The sequence below is a fragment of the Orcinus orca genome, chromosome 12 (genome assembly GCF_937001465.1).
Source record: "Orcinus orca chromosome 12, mOrcOrc1.1, whole genome shotgun sequence".
In the NCBI taxonomy this organism is placed as follows: domain Eukaryota; kingdom Metazoa; phylum Chordata; class Mammalia; order Artiodactyla; family Delphinidae; genus Orcinus; species Orcinus orca.
This window is the reverse complement of record NC_064570.1, coordinates 24,391,870-24,410,776: the sequence shown is the minus strand read 5'-3', so window position 1 is coordinate 24,410,776 and position 18,907 is coordinate 24,391,870. Positions and strand designations below refer to the sequence as shown.

The window sequence follows — 18,907 nt, the reverse complement described above, 5'->3', positions numbered from 1 at the left end:
ACTTTAAAGAGATTAGATTTGTTTTAGATCATTGACCTTTATTTAGCCAATGTAATGATTTATGGTATTATCATATGTTTCCTGTTGCTTCATAAACTGGAGTTGGACTTTTTTTTGTTTTGTTATTTAAGACATTTGTGTTTCTCTAGAGTTGGTTTCTGATATTTATATAATTTTTTGAGCTGTGTTAAGTTTAGACGTCTTACTCTAGCTCATGTCCAGTAGATTTACTTGGAAATTTGTATATGTGCGGTGGGACGTTTAAGTGCATTGCATGGCATAACTTTTTCAAACAACATATAAGTGTGCTGTGTATCTGTATCTGCACAGTCATGCTTATTCTAAAAATAGTATAATATGCTTCCATGTAAGCATATAAAATTTGAATAACAGTGTGAACGCACAAAGCTGGCAGCTGTTAACAGCTATTACTCTCACTTGAACTACTGCACCTTCCCCCAAAGACAAACTAACACAACGTTAAATAAAAAAGATAGGTAATTTAAAATACACTATGATAAGATTTCCCTGGTGGCGCAGTGGTTAAGAGTCCGCCTGCCAATGCAGGGGACAAGGGTTCAAGCCCTGGTCCGGGAAGATCCCACATGCCACGGAGCAACTCAGCCTGTGTGCCACAACTACTGAGTTGGTGCACCACAACTACTAAAACCCTTGCGCCTAGAGCCTGTGCTCCCCAATAAGAGAAACCACCACGTTGAGAAGCCCGCGCACTCGCTGCAACTAGAGAAATCCTGTACGCAGCAACGAAGACCCAACGCAGCCAAAAATAAATAAATAAATAAAATAAATTTATAATAAAATAAAATACACTATTATATAGTGAATGCTGACAGTGGTTGTTAGGGTGATAGAGTATTGGGTAAATCTTCACTTTTCTCTATTTTCTAAATGTTCTATAATTTTATTATTTTAATACTAAAAAGACCACATTTATTATTTTAAAAGAAAGGCAAACAAGAAGAAAGAATAAAACAACAACACTGAGAAACATGTTTGTAAAAATTTCCCCAAGTTGACATTACGGTGTGGAGGTGTGGGAATGTCATTATGGTTCTTGCCCTTTATTATAATCCTGCTTTCACAAAAGGGACCACCAATTGATGTGCCACTTCCTTTATTGCTCTTAATAGTCTTAAAGTTTTATCTTTTTATTTTTTCTTTTATATAATAGCTCTCTCTCCTTCTTTCTTCCCCTCTCTTAACATATGTCTTCGTGCTTTTCTTGTTATGGTGGTTTTGTGTTATTTGTTATGTCATCCATTGACTGTCAGTTCTGAAATAATTAATCTGACACCGAGGTATCTTTTAATTATGATATGATGTAATCGAACATTATGATATGCCACTTAAAAAAATTCAAAGTTAAAATATAAAATATAGCCAATATTTTATAATAACTGTAAATGGAAAGTAACCTTTAAAAACTGTATAAAAATTTTAAAAAGTGGATTTAATTAGAAAAAGAGTAAAAAAAGTTTTTAATATTAAACAGTTCATTCATTCATTCAAAAATATTTGCATATATTGCAAATAAATAAGTTAATTAAATGGGATCAACGTCGGTGTTAATAGAAAGTCTGAGGCTCTAATATCCAGCAGGAAGGACTTGCATTCAGATTTTGCCAAGGTTGATTGTCCTGCTGAAGTGATTTGTCTTGTTTCTTATCTCCAGATAGAGTGAAACAGCTTCTGTGAATAGTTTTTCTGCCATGGATCAATGAATTTGTAGGTTTCGTTTGCTAGTTAAATGTTTCTGTCAAATATCCTTATTCATGAAGAAAATGATTCCTTTTTATACTTTGTCCTTGTCAGGAAAAATGATAGTAGGTATCCTTTGAAAATACAGGTGTAAAGACTCACCTATAGGAACAGAATTAAATCTGTGTCAAATTTTATACAAGTGTGTTGTGTGCATGTGTGTGTGTACATTCACACACATATGCATCAGTAACTAGCATTTGTGGAAATTCTATCAGGGGATACCACCAAGGAGACTTCAGGTATTGAGGATACAACTGAACAGTGTTGAGGAAAACCTTTATTGCTATCACTTATGAATGTTTCTATTCTCACGGAATGCTCTCATGGTTGATCTAATGATAACTTTAATTTTCAGGTTCAGAAACGGAAATTAGTTAAGCCTTGTGAAAATTTAACCTATATACTCTACTTGCCTACTTACTTCCTAAATCCTACTTGCCAGTTTATGATGGGAACAAATTTTAGAGACCAGAGTTATCAGTTTTATTTCATATCTTCTTTTAGTGAATCCTTTACATTTTAATTACTTTCATTTTTTCTAAATACTGGATTTAACTACTGGTTAGAGCAGGGGCTAAGGAAATTTTCCTGAAATGATCTCTCTCCTCGCTATCTCTTAGTCTTATTGAAAAGCAGCTTCAGTTTTGCAACATACACATAATATTTTCATTATTTAAAAAAAAAAAGAGCTATTTTAAAAATGTGTATCTATACCATATGAAAAAAGCAAGGTTTAATCTTTTTTTTTTTTCATTCTAGCTAAGCAACCCTCTTCTCCAAGCATGCTAGGAAATGCTGCGTTCCAGAAGCCCCTCCTGGATCAAGATGGGTTGGGGAGAGGGAATAAGCAAAAGGCAGAACAGTGGGCCTCTTCCGATCTTGTTAGAGAAAAGTCTTGAAGCAGGTAGAAAAAGGAGAAAATGAGCTGACACCTTCTACACTCCCTCCCTTACTCCTCAGAATATTTCTGTGAGGGCACATGCCAGAGAAGTTTGTGGAAACATGGTCTCACGGGAGACTGGAACTGAAGCGTGATAGGTCTGCAGCAGCGGATGGCCAGGCCGAGGAGCCTGGGTTCTGCTCTCTCATTAGGCCTGGGCTGTCACATTCTCTCTCTCTCCCTTCCTCCTTCCCTCTTTTCTCTCACCGAGCGCACGCGTGCGCACACACCCACACCAAGATTTTCAAAGTGTTCATTCCATGTACATTCTACTCATAGACCAAAAATTCAACCAAGAGAATATAACCACAATCTTTGTTAGGTATTGTTGAAACATAGAAGTAACATAAGTAAAAATAAATATAAGTGAAAAATTTTAAAATAAAACCACTACTGGAGCATTTGGGAAGAGAAGTGCCTTTTTAGTAAATACATAAATTATAGTTATTTAATTTAGAAAATACCAATAACTTCAGTGTTTCTGGAAAGTAGACTTGGCATCTCTAGAAATAGTTATATGACCTTGATAGAGAACAGAAATTCCTTACTCTTTTGGGCCTTGTGAGTTATTGTTATAATTAGTAAGGCCAAAGGACTATAATAAAACATTCTTTGAATATTAAAATAATTCTTCCAAAGCCTATATTAAGCCTTGCAAATTTCAGGCAAGTTATTGTATCTGAAAATCTGCCCAAGATATACACCTTAGTGAGTAACGTGTTGCTATGAAAGCTTTTGGATTGAAAAAAAATGGACTTTTTAGAATATTTATTAGAATATTTGATTTACTGGATTTCGGCTCCTCTCCTGCCTGTTTCTCTTGCTAAACATTCAGAGTGAGACTTTACTATGATTATCTAATCTTACCCCATTCTTGGAAGTTCAGCCTCTGTAAATAATGGGAAAGGAGACCCTCCTGGATTGCTGTAGTACATATTTGGCTCTGAATTAAATGAATGTTTAAATAGCTAAGATTTTCAGTTAATGTTGAATTTGGCTGGATACCCTGTGGTTATAAAATTTTAAGCCTTTAAAAATACATGGGTTCTGCTATCTTCCTGATTTTTTTTCCTGACTAGCATTTTGTTACTACCCTCACTGTCTGCTTCAAACAAATATTATGTAGTTTACAATTCTTATAGCATATGGTTGCTGCCTACAAGCACTTTGTGTGCTTTAGCAGACAGCCACATGCAACACTGAAAAATGATTTCTTGGATGAGTAGTAGAGAATCTTGCTTTAAACCATTTTTCTACTTGAGTTCAACTTTTAAGGTAGGGTTGGGTTAGATCTGTTTTTTCCCTCGCTCCCTCTCTTCCCTCCTATTTCTTTGTTGCAGTCTCTCTTTACTCTAGATAGAGTAATTCGTGCTGTCAGTATCATTAGCGGTTCTTGTCACGCAGTAATAATGTAATACTCATGTAGACAACCCCAGGTGTTTCTAGCTTTTGCATCTCCTAAATCCTCACCTATTTTTCAAGTCATTTTGAGTAGGGACCCACTTGTCCTTTGCTTTGAACTTCTGGCTGTACAGAATTCATCAAAGCAGAAAATGTGTTGGCTTGCAAGCCTCATCACTCATATTTAAACCCTGTGTGGATTTGTTTTGGAAAAATAATAGCTTTTACTAAGCCATAATTGAGATGAGGGCTGAATGTAATTTCCTGCTGCCAAGGAGAGGGTTGGAAAGAAGGAGCAGAAGCTTTGAGAATATAGATTAGGGCAGTGACAGCAGGAGGTGGTGGGGAAACCCTCTGGAGAGAGTGGTAGACAGCAGGGAGGCAACTGAAGAGTTGGCAGGGCCAGGTGAATATGCTCTCTCCAGACCTCTAGCTCAAAAGCCGGGGTACCAGAGCACAGACTCTCAGCCTGAGGGCCCTCAATCCCTCTATTCCCACCTCCCTTTCCCACTTCCAACCCTTTCCTTGCAGGAAGGCTTGAGTGGGCTGCTTCACCACATGAGGGTGTTGCAAGGCAAGGGGCCGAGTTGTGTAGGATAAGCAGCTGCAAGAGGTGAGCAGTCTACTGCTGTGATTGTTCCCCCATTTTTTAGGGCCTCTTTTGGCCATCTTTGTGTCTATGTGCTCTGTATAGCCTTGCGATCTAACCCAATCCTGTTCTGTCATTTAATCCATTGGTTGAATTTATTGACCTACCATTGGGTTACTTATTTTTACCCAACATTATGTAGCCTAATATTTGTGTTCTGAACCTATTTCTAATTCACAGAGCTTTAGTCTACTGTAGTCCCAGGTGCAAGTAAGAGATAATTTTTTTGATAAGCATCTAAATATTCTGCATGACAGAAAGCCAAAAAGAGATGATAGAATATATGTGTAATATATATTTGCATACATGTGTATAAAATATACACGTGTATATAAGTGCATAAGCCCATATATGTATATATTCATACATATACACACACAATGTATATAATGTTTAAATGGTACCTGGTCATCCATTACTTACTATGGCACTTATTAAACTCTGTGGAAATAAATAAAGCATCACATTTTCAGTATTTATATATTGTGATGGGAGTCTTTAAACACCAAATCTTACTGTTAAGAAATTGAATTAAGTACCATCTTAATGGCAAATTAATATAAATTTGCTACTCGTATGTTTTGTTGCCATTTGAGAAAATTATCCTATCAGTGTTAAATAGAAAAGCTCCAAATCAGTTATAAGTTGAGAACAAATAGCAAAGGCTGAAGGTACTCCGCATAACATATTAAAATGTCTTGATTCTAAATAAGTCACTTCCATTAGACGTCCCCAGCCCTTAACGCCTCTTTCAGGAGACAATCTGTTAGGACGATGGAAAGTCGGGAAGAACAGCCTCAGAAGGCAGAGGAGGCTTAGTCGACTCCTTCCAGATTGGTGTCGGCCACTTTGGGCAGCGGGGGCCCAGCTGAGGCCCCTCCTGGCAGCCCCTCTGCTGCTGCTGCTGCTGCTGGGGCCTGCCTCCTGGGCTCACATCTAGACTCCCCAGCTGGCACGTGCTCTCCCGCTGCGGGCGGGGGGGCACGAGCGTCTGCCTCCATCGCCCATCGAAAAGCCTCTGCCGGAGGCTCCGGCGCCTGGCCGGAAGCTGCTGCCTCTAGCGTCCGGGTCTGCCCGTTGGCTTCCATCACCGGTAGAAATGCTTCTGCTGGAGGCTCCGGGTCCTGGCCGGAAGCTGCTGCCTCTGGCTTCCGGGTCTGCCCGTTGGCTTCCATCACCGGTAGAAATGCTTCTGCTGGAGGCTCCGGGGCCTGGCCGGAAAATACTGCCTCTGGGTTCCGGGACTGCCCGTTGGCCTCCACCTCCCGTAGAAATGCTTCTGCCGGAGGCTCCGGGGCGTGGCTGGAAAATGCTGCCTCTGGCTTCCGGGGCTGCGGATCAGCCTGTGGTGCAGCAGGGGGGCCATTGCCTTGGGCCTGTGCTCCTGACCCTGATCTGAGGGGAGGTTCTGCCTCGTTGCCTCCCTCCGCCTCAGCCTGAGGACTTGGGGGTTGCAGGGGACTCCCTGAATGGCATGCTGGGCTCAGAGGGGATTGTTCCAGCCCCTTGAGGGCCGTGCCGCCGCCCCCTTGAGGACTGCTGACTTCTGTTTGGATTTCTTTGGACGCATCGAGGGTTGACTCTGGACGATGAATGACCATGAAGGCCGCGGTCAGATTTTGCACAGCATTGTGAACACTGTTGGCTTCCTCCGCATCTGCCTCTTCACCCACGGAGGTATTTGACTCCGGTTCGTCGTCGTCAGAGGTGAGCTGACCTTGGTCATCCTTTTCAGGCATTTTTGTTTCTCTAATTTTTTTATAGAGTTCGTTTCTCTCCTCTTGTAAAGCTCGACAGAGGTTCTCTAGCCTTCCAATTTTCATCACGAAGCACTCATATTCTTTAGCTCTCAGTGCTTTCTGTGATTTAAACAGACACACACACACTTATAAAACGACATGAAAAGCAAAATTGCCAGGATGCTCTATGGAGAGAAGCAAAACCATTTGTCCAGGAATTTGTCTGTCAGGCTCTGACCACAGGGTGGTGGCTGGACAGATACTCTGTCAGGGACATCACTTCTAGTTTCGTACTGTGTTGGAGACTCTGGTAGAATTTTAAGCCACGTATTCTTTTCTTTAGAAAAGAAAGATAGTAAAGCTTCTCTCTGCTTCAGTCTAGGGCTTTTAAAATCTTATAATGAATTTCCTGCTTCTAAGACTTAGAAGGCATAAGTAGAAGTTTATGACAAAATGATTGAGATGGACTGGGTCTTGGCCATCAGCAATGCCTTATCTATTCTGTAGATAAACTGCTATATGCTAATCCAGCAACTGTTTGATTTATGTTTATGAATAATAAGCACATCTCTTTGGAATTGGTTGCAATTTGGGATGAATTGTTAGAACAGTAATTATATCCAGAGAAACTCACCACGCACTCATTCATGATGCTGCTTGAACTGTTCAATTCTCCTTTCCTCTAGAAATGTTGGTGTGTTTGTGCATGAAATCATCTTACTCCTTCAGCCCCACCTTTGTGCTACTCTGTACCTTTTTTTTTCCCACTTCTTTACGTGGAGAGGCCTTCACTTGAAAGCCCTGCCTCTCAGGTTAAGGACCATGTATCTTTGCCTTTATGGTCTCAGAATCTCCAGAGCCTGATGTAATATCAGTATTTAAATGCCTGTTGGAGGAATTAAACAATATATCTCTGTATCTGTCTGTAAAATAGCACATACCCTGGGTGCTTGGGCTAGTGTCTTCTCTCAGTTATGTTCAAATCAACTAATTAATTTATTCTGCGCCTGTAATGTGTCAGGCACCAGGGAAATTCAAGGACAGGTAAAACACTCATCTGCCTTTAAGGAATTCACGGTCCAGCAGGTGTGATGCTGCTTTGGGGACAGCTTTGGAATCAACAAGTAGGCGTGTGACTTAGGGTCACAACACTTTTATGAGTCTGGACCTGAGACTAAATTACTAAATTGATGTTTGCTCTAATTATTTTTATTACAATATCATATACCACATCCCAGAAAAATTCAGCTCTTTTTCAAAAGTAATTATTTTGTGGTATTAGACCATAATTATTTTCTGAGTATAAATATATTGACTAGACAAGGGAAGATGAACAAGGGGAAAAACTTCCTCACCTCTTCAATCATGTCCAACAGAGCTTTGTTACAGTTCTCAAACCGAGCTTTCCACGTGGCTGTGTCCTTTTCCAGCTTCTTCATTTTCTTAGTGGTCTACAAAAATGAGTGTTTTAATGTTAATTCTGAAGAGTTAATATGTCAAAGAAACTATCAGTTCCCTATGTGACTTCAAGAAAAGTCCTTTCATTACCAGCTGCTGAAGCAAGCAAAAATTCGATGTCAAGAAATGATGACTGAGTGGAGAGAGTCATGATTTATTTTTGAATCATCTAGGTCAGTGGTGAACAAACTTACTTGCACCAGAGCCAATTAAGGAGAAAGGAAAACTACTTAAGGCCTTTCTGTTTTGTCATTGCTTTTTCTTTTTCTTAAAATAAAAATAGCCTTATTGAGTTCCAAGAATAAGCTTGAAATTTAGATTATTTACTGTACTGAATGGAAGACTATTAGTGAGAAGGTCGGCCTGGCTTTTCAGATGTTAAAATGTTGATAATATCTAGGCACGTCTGAGAAGTAGCCACACAAAGGCAACTTTCTATGTTCTCAGCCTTCACATTTGTAGAGTGCAGTAGGATTCACAGAATGTGATTACATGCGTTATTGCTTTCATCCTTGAGACAGTCCCCCAAGGAGGGTTCTGTTTTCACTTCCACTTTATAAACGGGGAAACTAAGGTTCAGAGAGGTGGAGTAATATTCAGGTGAGTTAGCAGAAGAGTAGGGCTGGAGTTATTTCATTTAATGCAACATGTGCAGAGTGCATGCTAGTTGCCAGGCCGAGCTGGGTGTAGGGCATCCAGAAGTTACTAAAATGAAGCCTGGCTTTTTCAGACCTGAAACTACTCACGTTCCTGGTTATAGGAGCTCCTCCTCCTCTCTGCTTGCCTGAAGGACAAGGCGTGTGTTCAGGTGCAGTTACCCTGGATGAACCACACCTGGGCACTGGCTGCTTCATGCTAACCTGCCTGAGGCGGGTCTGCTTGGAGGCTAGAGGCTGGGCCCAGGCAGTTGGCCCCTGGGCCCTATAGAGAAGCTATGTGAGCCTTGAGTGCTTTTTTATTTTGATCATTTCTTAACTGACTTAAACTTTTAAAAGTCATCAGCACCTTTAGGAATTTGATGAAATCCATGGGACCACACCTAAAGAAATGCAATATGCATATCAAATTTTTTTGCTAATTCTGCTAAGAGTCTATAAATTAACTCCAGATAGAAAACTCCTTTAATATTTATTCCAATCTTAAAACTATGTAATTTTGCAATAAATAACAGCATTTTTACTACTCTAATATTTATTCCAAACTAAAACTCTGTAATTAAAAAAAATTTTTTTAAATGGATGGATCCATCGTGGAGTGAGAAAGCTGTAACTTTTAACAAATGTTGGCCCTTTAAGTTTGCTCATGAATTGTGAAATTTATCATATTAGTTTATGAAAATTTTTTCAAAGAATGCTTTCTACACTTAAAAAGGGTTAATGCCAGTGCCTGTTCAGAAACACAGTTCTGATGCTGATTTTATTTTGGGAAGACACTGAATTAAACAAAATGTAAACAGTATGTCTAACAATAATATTACCACCTCATATTTGTGAAAGACTTTTAAAAAGTTTAAGACCCTTAAAAATACATTAACTTATTTGAACTTCACAATCTTGTCAAGTAGGCAAGGGAAATCATTTCTTAATTTATAGATAAGGGGGAAGTTAAGTGAATTGTTCACTGCTACTTGATGAGTAAAAACACACCCAGACTTCATCTCCTCATTCAGCGCCCTGTCCGTTATATCTTATTACATATATTCTCTTCTGAGAAGGATCCTATGAAATGGTATTTTCTACTCTAACATTCTGCTTTTGCATATTTGTATGAAAATTAATTTTTTTAATCTTTAAAAGATTAGTTTTTGATTTCAGTATAAACAACATAATATTAAATTTCTAGCTCTTATCTTTTCTTTTTACACCTCTCCATGGCCTAGAAAAAGAAAATATTCTTCTTCAGAGTGAAAATGTATCCTAGTGTTTTCAGACTCTTCCTAAGACTAATTCACCAGATACTTACCGATAAAAAAAATACAGTCCAAATCTCATTTGCATGTATAAATGTTTCATTACTTCATGAAATGCACTGAAATATCTTAGCAAGAGAAAAATGAACCCAAAGGAGTGTTGCGTGTCGAACTAGAAGATGTCAGTATTTCGTGGGGGATAAGCAATACTCACTTTCTCCATTTCCTGTTTGAAGGTGGCAAACACCTCATTGCTTTTTGTCAGTGTGCTCTGAAACTCTTCAAACCTTCCAGAGTAGACAGTAAGCTGTAAACAGGGGAAAGAGTAGATTTGTTTTAGGACTGCTTTCAGAATGCTTCCAGAACAAAACAACATGTCATTGTTTATTGTTTGAGAACAAAAATGATATAAGGTAATTTTTAATACAATGTTAGTGATATGTCCAATTCTTTTTACTACGAGATCAGCCTAGGTCAGTGAGTATGATTGAAGTACTTCTTTAAAGAAAAATGAAATAATAAAATACGTCATCACCATTTCATTATAACTTTTACCAGCAAACATTTTTTGAGCATTGAACATAAGCACTGACTCTGTGTACAAAAGCATTTAACCTGTAGTTCCTGTTTTTGAGGGACCTGCACTCCTGACAGGAAGATAATCCCAAAGACAACTTGATTATAGGACAGTGAATACAAAGTACCAAGTCAGTTAAGTACTGATCAGAGAAGGAGGTGAGTGTGGCAGGTGATCGTTTGAGCCACAGTTTTGTGGAGAAGGTGAGCCTTGTACTTGGTCTTGAAGGAAGCAAGAATGAAGACAAGTATGGGCCAGACATGGACTAGGGTTGCTGCCATTATGCAGGTTGTGCTATTATAAGCGATTGTCATTTCCCTTTTTGACATTGTGGTTTTGTGTATTTATGAATACAGTGTTCTAGCCAACAGCAGTTAGTTGTCCCTTTTCAACAAAATCGGTTTATTATACCAATTTTTTTATAGATGGAAATAATGAGTCTTGAGGGAGAAATGCCTTTTTCTAATTTGCACCAATAAAACATCATACGGGTTAGCCTGGGAGTATGGAGAAGCTTTGTACCTCCACATCCTTAATTCCGAGGCTTGTATTTGGGGTAGGAATAGGGCAGGATAGGGAAGGAGAGTGTATAAATACTTGATTGTTACTGACAGTGATACAATAATAAAATCTTTTGAAAATAATTTTAGGATAGCACGTTTTGAGTGAGTGGAGATTTAATATGGATGATTCTTGTTTACTAACATGGAAAGTTTCCGTTTTCAAATGAGACTTTGGTACTCTTGACTGTCTGGAACAGCCTCAAGTCCTCAGTTGGGCGCCAGCTGGCTGGTGGTACTTGTGAGACTGTCCTTTCAAAAGCAGAGAAGAGTGACTGACCGAAAGCCAGTAGGTTGGAGAGTTCCCAGTCTTGGGGATGGGAGTTATAGAGGAAGGGTGTGGGAATCAAACAACCCCTAGAACCAAGAAAATTTGCTTATCTAGAATGGCTCATTCTCACATGATTCAGAATAGCAGGGTTTTACTGCAGTACACAAGAACAACAAAATAACGTAAAACTTTTCATAGGACACAGATTTTCCCAAGTCAGACAACAGCTGACCGTCATTTTGAAATCAATCATTAACTCTGTGGATATGTGATAAAACTTGAGGTAACTCTAGTGGCCTAAAATTCTTCTCATGATTCTTTGGCATACAGATTTAAAAAGACTGGGTAAAGTGGCAAAAGGGAATTCATGGCCAGGAAGGTACCCTAGGGTTTTACACACGTAGTGCATAAGACAATACAGCTGACCCTTGAACAGGGGGTTAGGGACACTGATCCTCCATGAAGTGCAAAATCTGTGTATAATTTATAGTCAGCCCTCTGTACTCCCGGGTGCTCATATCTGCGGTTCCCCATCTGCAGATTCAACCAACTTTGGATACTGCCGTACTGTAGTATTTACTATTGAAAAAAATCGACGTGTAATTAGATCAGCACAGTGCAAACTCATGTTGTTCAAGTGTCAACTGTACTTGATCATTATATGCAATGCACCCTTGATATAGTCTACTTAATTGTTTCATTTTTTCCCAAAGTACTGGCTGAGATCCACTGAACCTTGATTTCAGGGTGAATGAATAGGTCAAGTCCCTCAATTTGAATGTAAGCTCCTGTGGGACTGGCTGCCTGTACTGCCCATGGTCTAGTGGTGTAGGGTGGGGACAGCTACCCCCAGCTGATCCTCTTCACCTATCACAAAATCCATTCATTTGTATTTTTGGCCAAGCCTCCTGTTAACTTCTTTTCCTTAACTTTCTCCTCTTTCTTTTTCCAGCTTTTCAGTAATTCCAGCAGAAGTACAGGGGGTTCGCAGATATGATCTCCTGAGCTGGTCCTCCCAGACCCTCTCCTGCACAACTAGACCCTCTCTCTAGTTGTAGGCTGCAGACAGGAAGGGAAGGAGTGGGCACGTGTGCGGTGCATTTCACCTGCACAACCTTGACAGGCTCAACGGGGGCAACCACACGCACCCCGGCCAGCTCTCTCCTCATTCTTTGGGCAAAATGTTCTTTTGGTGTATAAATTCGGCAGATTTTGTTTCCCTTCCCCATGTTTTCTTGTGGCATGGAGAAGACAAATATACCAGAGTTCCAAGGAGTAGTGTCTCACTTCATTACCACTTCTGGCTTTTTTCTAGTGACCATCAACTTTTTCTCTCTTTTCATCTTTTAAATTGGGTAAAATACACATAACATAAGATTTGCCATCTTAACCATTTTAAATATATAGTTCAATATTGTTAAGTATATTCACATTGTTGTGCACCCCAATTTCCAGAACTTTTCATCATGCAAAACTGAAACTCTACACCTGTTAAACGATAGCTCTCCATTTCTTCCTTTTAGTGACTGTTTTTAATAGTCTGCTTTTCTTCCTATTTGACCTCTTTGTCATAGGTGGCAAAACCTGTATGGACTGTACTTTTCTCAAGTAACCAACTCTGTCACTCTTTATTGATACGAACTAAAATGCACACTTCCTGTTTACTTTATGGATATGTGTTTGGTCATACTTTCCCTCTCACTATTATGCTGACATGATGCATGTTTTTTTGGTTTTGTTTTGTTTTTGGTTTTTTTTTTTGCGGTATACGGGCCTCTCACTGTTGTGGCCTCTCCCGTTGCGGAGCACAGGCTCTGGACGTGCAGGCTCAGCGGCCATGGTTCACGGGCCCAGCCGCTCCGCGGCATGTGGGATCTTCCCAGAAGGGGGCACGAACCCGCGTCCCCTGCATCGGCAGGCGGACTCTCAACCACTGCGCCACCAGGGAAGCCCATGATGCATGTTTGATGTGTCATATTCCCTCTTTCACTTTGGTATTTCAGGGAAGCGTGGAAGGAACATCCAGAGGTCTTCCTCAGTATTTTTACCAGAGGCAGAAATAGAAACAAACTATTCTAGGGTTAGTAACAACAACAGTTGCTCTGACATTTCACTTTTAAATGGGCGGAGCGGCACACACATTCTTTTACCTGAGCACAAATTTTAATTACAAACATTCATAGCATATATGAAACAGAAACATGTCCAGGAATTGTCTTAGCCAACTTGGGAGATTTGGTTTGGGAACTAGTCCAATTATAATAGTAATTGCAGAGGAATCTCCTTTCATCTTATATAGATAAGGTGAGGCCTTCTGAGATTAAAGACTATGAATACCCATCTTTAACAGTTGACTCACTGATCTTTCCCCGGGGTAGTATTTTGTGTCCGTGCTGCTGTGTTTTGTGGGTATTGCTGACTTCCCACATCTACTACCATCTTCATTCTTATCGATCCAATGAACACTCTATTTGTAGCCACAATTGTATCCCATTGATCATCTCTGACATTTACTCTATTGCCTTGGTTTGTATAATTGAAAGCTAGACATCTCTTCCCTAAGTGAGAATCGTGCCCCAGATTGGCAACATGTTGTCTTATGACTGAAAAGTGACTTCCGCCTAGGAAAACACAATCTATCCTTGATATTTCCTTTGCTAAGACCATAGAAATGGAGACTAAGGCCTCTCCTTCCTACCATCCGACTCCTTTCTTTCTTTCTTTTTTTTTTTTTTTTTGCTGTACGCGGGCCTCTCACTGTTGTGGCCTCTCCCATTGCGAAGCACAGGCTCCGGACGCGCAGGCTCAGCGGCCATGGCTCACGGGCCCAGCCGCTCCGCGGCATGTGGGATCTTCCCAGATCGGGGCACGAACCCGTGTCCCCTGCATCGGCAGGCGGACTCTCAACCACTGCGCCACCAAGGAAGCCCCATCCGACTCCTTTAATTGTCAAACCAAAGGAAGTGTTTGAGTGCCTTGCAAGATCATCTGTGATAGACTTTGTTTTTCAAGGTTTAAACATTTAAAAAATATAATGCTGATATTTTTCAAGAGGAGCTCATTTAAACATTATTACACATAGGGATTTGGGGCCTCTGTATTCTTCGTGATGATTAAGTAATTATTGCAGTTCTGAAAATGCCTTGAAGACAAAAGAGACAGACAAGGGAGGGTCCTTACAGAGAGAGCCACGTGCCATGGAAAGCAAGGTGATGGAGGAGGCAGGGTTATCTAGTTTAGCTGAGTTCTTCAGCTCTGGATATTCTCTACATTCATAAACTAGAGCTGAACATGGTTTTGAGATCATCTTTTCCAGTGGTTCTTAAACTTCTTTTCAAATAAAGACTTCTTTTGTCTCATATATCACTATGTGGATCCTTACCTATGAAATAATACTAATGTTAGCGCATACACTAATCAGTTGTTAGCATTTTAATTAATATTTATCACTAGATTGTGAGTTTAATTAGGCAGGGATTTTTGATTTTCTTATTAAGTACTATATTTCTAACATCTAGAACCATGCCTATCACTTAGATGCTCAATAAATATTAGTTGAATTAATTATGCTTACTATGGGGGCAGGCACTAAGTGTTTTTTTTTTAATTGTTGAATGTGTCTACTCTTTTGTTTTTTAATTAGTTTATTTTTATTTTTGTCTGTGTTGGGTCTTTGTTGCTATGAGCAGGCTTTCTCTAGTTGTGGTGAGCGGGGGATACTCTGTTGCGATGCACGGGCTTCTCATTGCAGTGGCTTCTCTTGTTGCAGAGCACAGGCTCTAGGCGCGAGCTTCGGTAGTTACAGTACACGGGCTCAGTAGTTGTGGCTCGTGGGCTCTAGAGTGCAGGCTCAGTAGTTGTGGTGCACGGGCTTAGTTGCTCCGTGGCATGTGGGATCTTCCCAGACCAGGGCTCGAACCCGTGTCCCCTGCATTGGCAGGCGGATTCTTAACCACTGTGCCACCAGGGAAGCCCTGAGCTAAGTGTTTTGAGTGCATAACTTGAAAACAAACTGCATATACTACATGTTAATTAACTCATTTTCCTCCTATAAACTTAATCAAACATATGAATAACTGCCATCCATGCTGCTAAGCAAAAGCTGATATAATGTCAGAAACAACTACATTTTAGATAGTAGCTGCTGCCTTATGTGCTGTTAGGTTTTGGAAATACTGAAAAGTAATGGGCCTCCCAGAGGTCAGAGGACTCCAGCTTGGGATCATTGATCCATTACAACATCCTTATTTTACAGACCAGGAAATTTAGGTCCAGGGAGGTTTAGGTGAGCTGCACAGAATCAGACAGCTTCACAGTAGAAGAGCCAGGACTCTGACCCTGGTACCTGGGTTCGACTCAGTATTGAGGGATGAACGAGGAACACTGGCAAGTCTAGAACCCTGGGTCATACTTTTTCAAACTTGAGTGGGTATAGGTGGGAAATTGGATCACACCTTTATGTTATTTCACAGGTCATTAAAGACCTAGATTCTGATACCAGCCAAATGAGTCACTCTCTAGCCCAGAGTCTAATGGTATTAATCTATTCTTCATTTAACATAGAGGAGTAGAGATTGCTTATAACAGATGGAACAATGAATAGCTTCAAGTACTGCCTGTTGTACCCCTCAAGGCTCTGTGCTGTGAATGGGACAGGGATAGAGCCAGAAGCCCTGACTTGCTTCTCTGGACTCTCCCCTCCAACAGCCCCCCACCACTGGACAGTGAGGTCACACCTCCTTTCCCCCCTGCCTGCCTCTGGTTAGAAAACTGCCACTGCCTGCCACCCACCCCACACCATGATATGATGTGTTCCGTGACTGCCTAAAGGATCACCTTGAATTTGTAACTTTAGAGTTTAGTCCTTCGATTCTATTAATAGTGAAAAAAAATTACGGTTCGTATTTCTATGTAATTAATATTTTTAAACTATTTTGATCTACTAGTGGGGGAAACAATTCATCATTGGGTTTTGTACACACATTGGAAAGGTGTGCTTTAGGAAGGTTAGATATCAAAATGTTATTTTGTTTTTGTCTGTGTAGTGGTATAATTTGTGATTTTAAGTTTCTTGTTTTTCCTACTTTACTTTTTAAAAAATGAACACGTATTCATTGAACTTGTTCATTCATACAGTGAAGAATTTTTTTCACAATGAACAAATATTCTGCAGTCAGCACATAGACATTTACAAGTGAATTATTCAAATCTTAAATTAATGCTGCCCAGTTTGGAAGGCTTCTGATTTTCTCGCTTTCTGTGAATTTGCTCTGTGAGATTTTACAGTCCCTTTAGCACTTGGGAATTTCTCCCAGCAGGGGAGCTAGAGCCCCTCTGTGGCCGGGCCTGTGGCAGGATGGCTCTCCTGGAACCTAACAGGGAGTGTTTGCCAGCAGGGGCAGAGCCCCAAGGGCACCAGAAAGATGGATAGGTCTGGCTTTCCTCCAGAGCCAGCTGTTGCATGAGGCTTTATTTTTGAGCCTGAAATACGAATTCCCATAGTCTAATCAAAACATACACATAACATCACGAAGCCAAATCAAAATGGTTTCTGATGTCTGCCATCTTTAATCGTGTGACACTGACAAGACCAACCTCTGATAGCACAAAAACGTGGGTGCTGACTCTATTTTTCTAATTTCCTTTTATTATAAATAATGTCAAACAAGTAAGGAAATTTTCCGTATTGACAGTTATAGATGGTGCATCTGGACAGTTACATTTTACCCTTACCTTGACAGGTTAATGGGGGAGGAGAGAGAGGACATATGAACAGGTAGGCAAGGACCTGGCCACCAGCTTATTCTGGTTGTCCCTCATTTGTATTGATATGTCAGCAGACCTTTTGACTAGAAGTTGTTGGTGCAGAGCATTTATTTTTCTTAGATATAACATTGTACTTTTATTTTTACTTAAAAATAATAAATATGAAGTTATTCTTCATTTCCAACTTTTGTCCCTACTTCCCCTCCCACATGGAAGGCCTCTTGCTGACTACCCTTGGTTCACAGCAAGGAGGGCACACCCATGCATTGTTGTCCCCCTACTTCACCTGAGCCTGCAGGACTGTCTCTTGTTCCTTCAGCACTTTGGCCTGAAGTTTCCACTTTGCTGCCTGGTTCAGCAACTGTGAGAAGAGAATGCATGGAAAGACTCAAATTATCTTTTAGATTACCATTTGTTGTAACTTGTGTGTAAACTTAATTACTTGCTAAGTAATCCTCTTAAGTAATTTTGGGGAACTTTGCAAAGAATCTAAGAAAGCTAAGAAAACAACTAGTTTAAAAAGTTTGATTCTCAACTAAAAATTAGTGATTCCAATGGAAAAAAAAAAAAGAGGAAAAAAGTCTCCAACTCAAGCATGAATCACACAAAATTCAACCTCCCACCAAATTCTGGACCCGTCTGTAGAAATTCTGGCCAACTATCATTCAGCCTCTGCTTGAACATTTCCATAATATTCCCACCTGGGGCATTGTTGTGAGCAACTGTTCCTTTATATTAAACCCAACTGTTCCTTTATATTAGACCCCTGTTCTCCACCATAGTATGCATTGGAATCTCCTCAGGGGCATGTTAAACTGCAGATCCTTCTCAGAGAAAATAAGTTAGGAAGTATTAGGGTGTGATTAGAATCTGTACTTAAAGCAAACACCCAAGATGGTTTGGATATTGGTGGTCCATGGATTATACTTTGAGAAACACCAGGTTAGAAATTTGACCTATTACTCCAAATCCTATATAAGGTTTACAAAAGAAGCCTCACCTCTCTTCTGTAAGGCAGCCCTTCAAATACAACCAAGGCCCTCATGTCAAGTACGATCAGAACTGGAACTCATGGGTTAAATTGAAAAAGTTGTTTTAGGCGTAAAAATGACACATACATATGTAAGACATGTTATTTTAACTTAAGATGTATGTTCATTTATTTATCAATTTTGATGTAGGGCTGTGATCTTTGTTTTGGGTATGGATCTTCTGATTGGAATTCGGAGGGTTTTTGCTTGTTTTTACAAAAATCATATCTATAATATGGCATATAAGATTTATAATTTTTTTAAAACAATACTGCTAGAACCTAAAGACCTAAGATATTTGTAAAGCAGCTTGATTGGATAATTCTCTAGAGTTTTACAACTTTCTTCCAGTCTTTTATAGTTGCTCACATCTAAGTTGACAGGTTTTTTTTTGCTATTGGCCTACATCTAGACTTTCAACTCATTAAGCATAGTTTTTTTTAGAAACAACTCTTTCTTTTAACACATATTTCATCAGTTTATGTATCATTCTGTTGATTTACATAATACAAAACCAAGGATAACTGGGAAGAAAAGGTTTGGGAGCAAAGACCCGATTCTTAGTAAGCTCTATCTTACTTAACATGGGCAACCACGGGTAGATATTCCAGAGTGGCTAACTAGCCCCAGGATTCAGCATGCTATGGCCACCTGTCAGCATGCTTCCAGAGAACGGTGAATATCACGGATAACCTGGTTAGTCAGTCAGGTGGCTGTCAGTTAAGAAGTTTCTATTTTATTTCAAGATAGGCTGATATAAATTTCTTTTTGTTTATTCATGTTGTAAGAAATAATGTTCATTTTTGCTATCAGAACCAAAAATA

General features: G+C 39.8%; 1 protein-coding gene across 2 annotated transcripts in view; it reads right to left on the bottom strand.

The window, feature by feature from the left end:
• Positions 1-2,041: 2,041 nt before the first annotated feature.
• Positions 2,042-18,907, bottom strand: part of TXLNB (taxilin beta) — a 40,337-nt gene continuing 23,471 nt past the window's right edge. The window contains exons 7-11 of one of the 2 annotated variants that reach the window (XM_049695579.1): positions 17,339-17,413; positions 10,093-10,185; positions 7,867-7,962; positions 5,915-6,631; positions 2,042-5,827 (exon numbers count right to left, since the gene is read on the bottom strand). In XM_049695579.1, coding sequence (XP_049551536.1) covers positions 5,588-5,827; positions 5,915-6,631; positions 7,867-7,962; positions 10,093-10,185; positions 17,339-17,413 — 1,221 coding nt within the window. In that variant the 3' untranslated portion in view covers positions 2,042-5,587. Of the gene's footprint in view, positions 6,632-7,866; positions 7,963-10,092; positions 10,186-17,338; positions 17,414-18,907 lie in introns of both variants that reach the window. The other variant, XM_033406150.2, reaches the window with a different exon arrangement.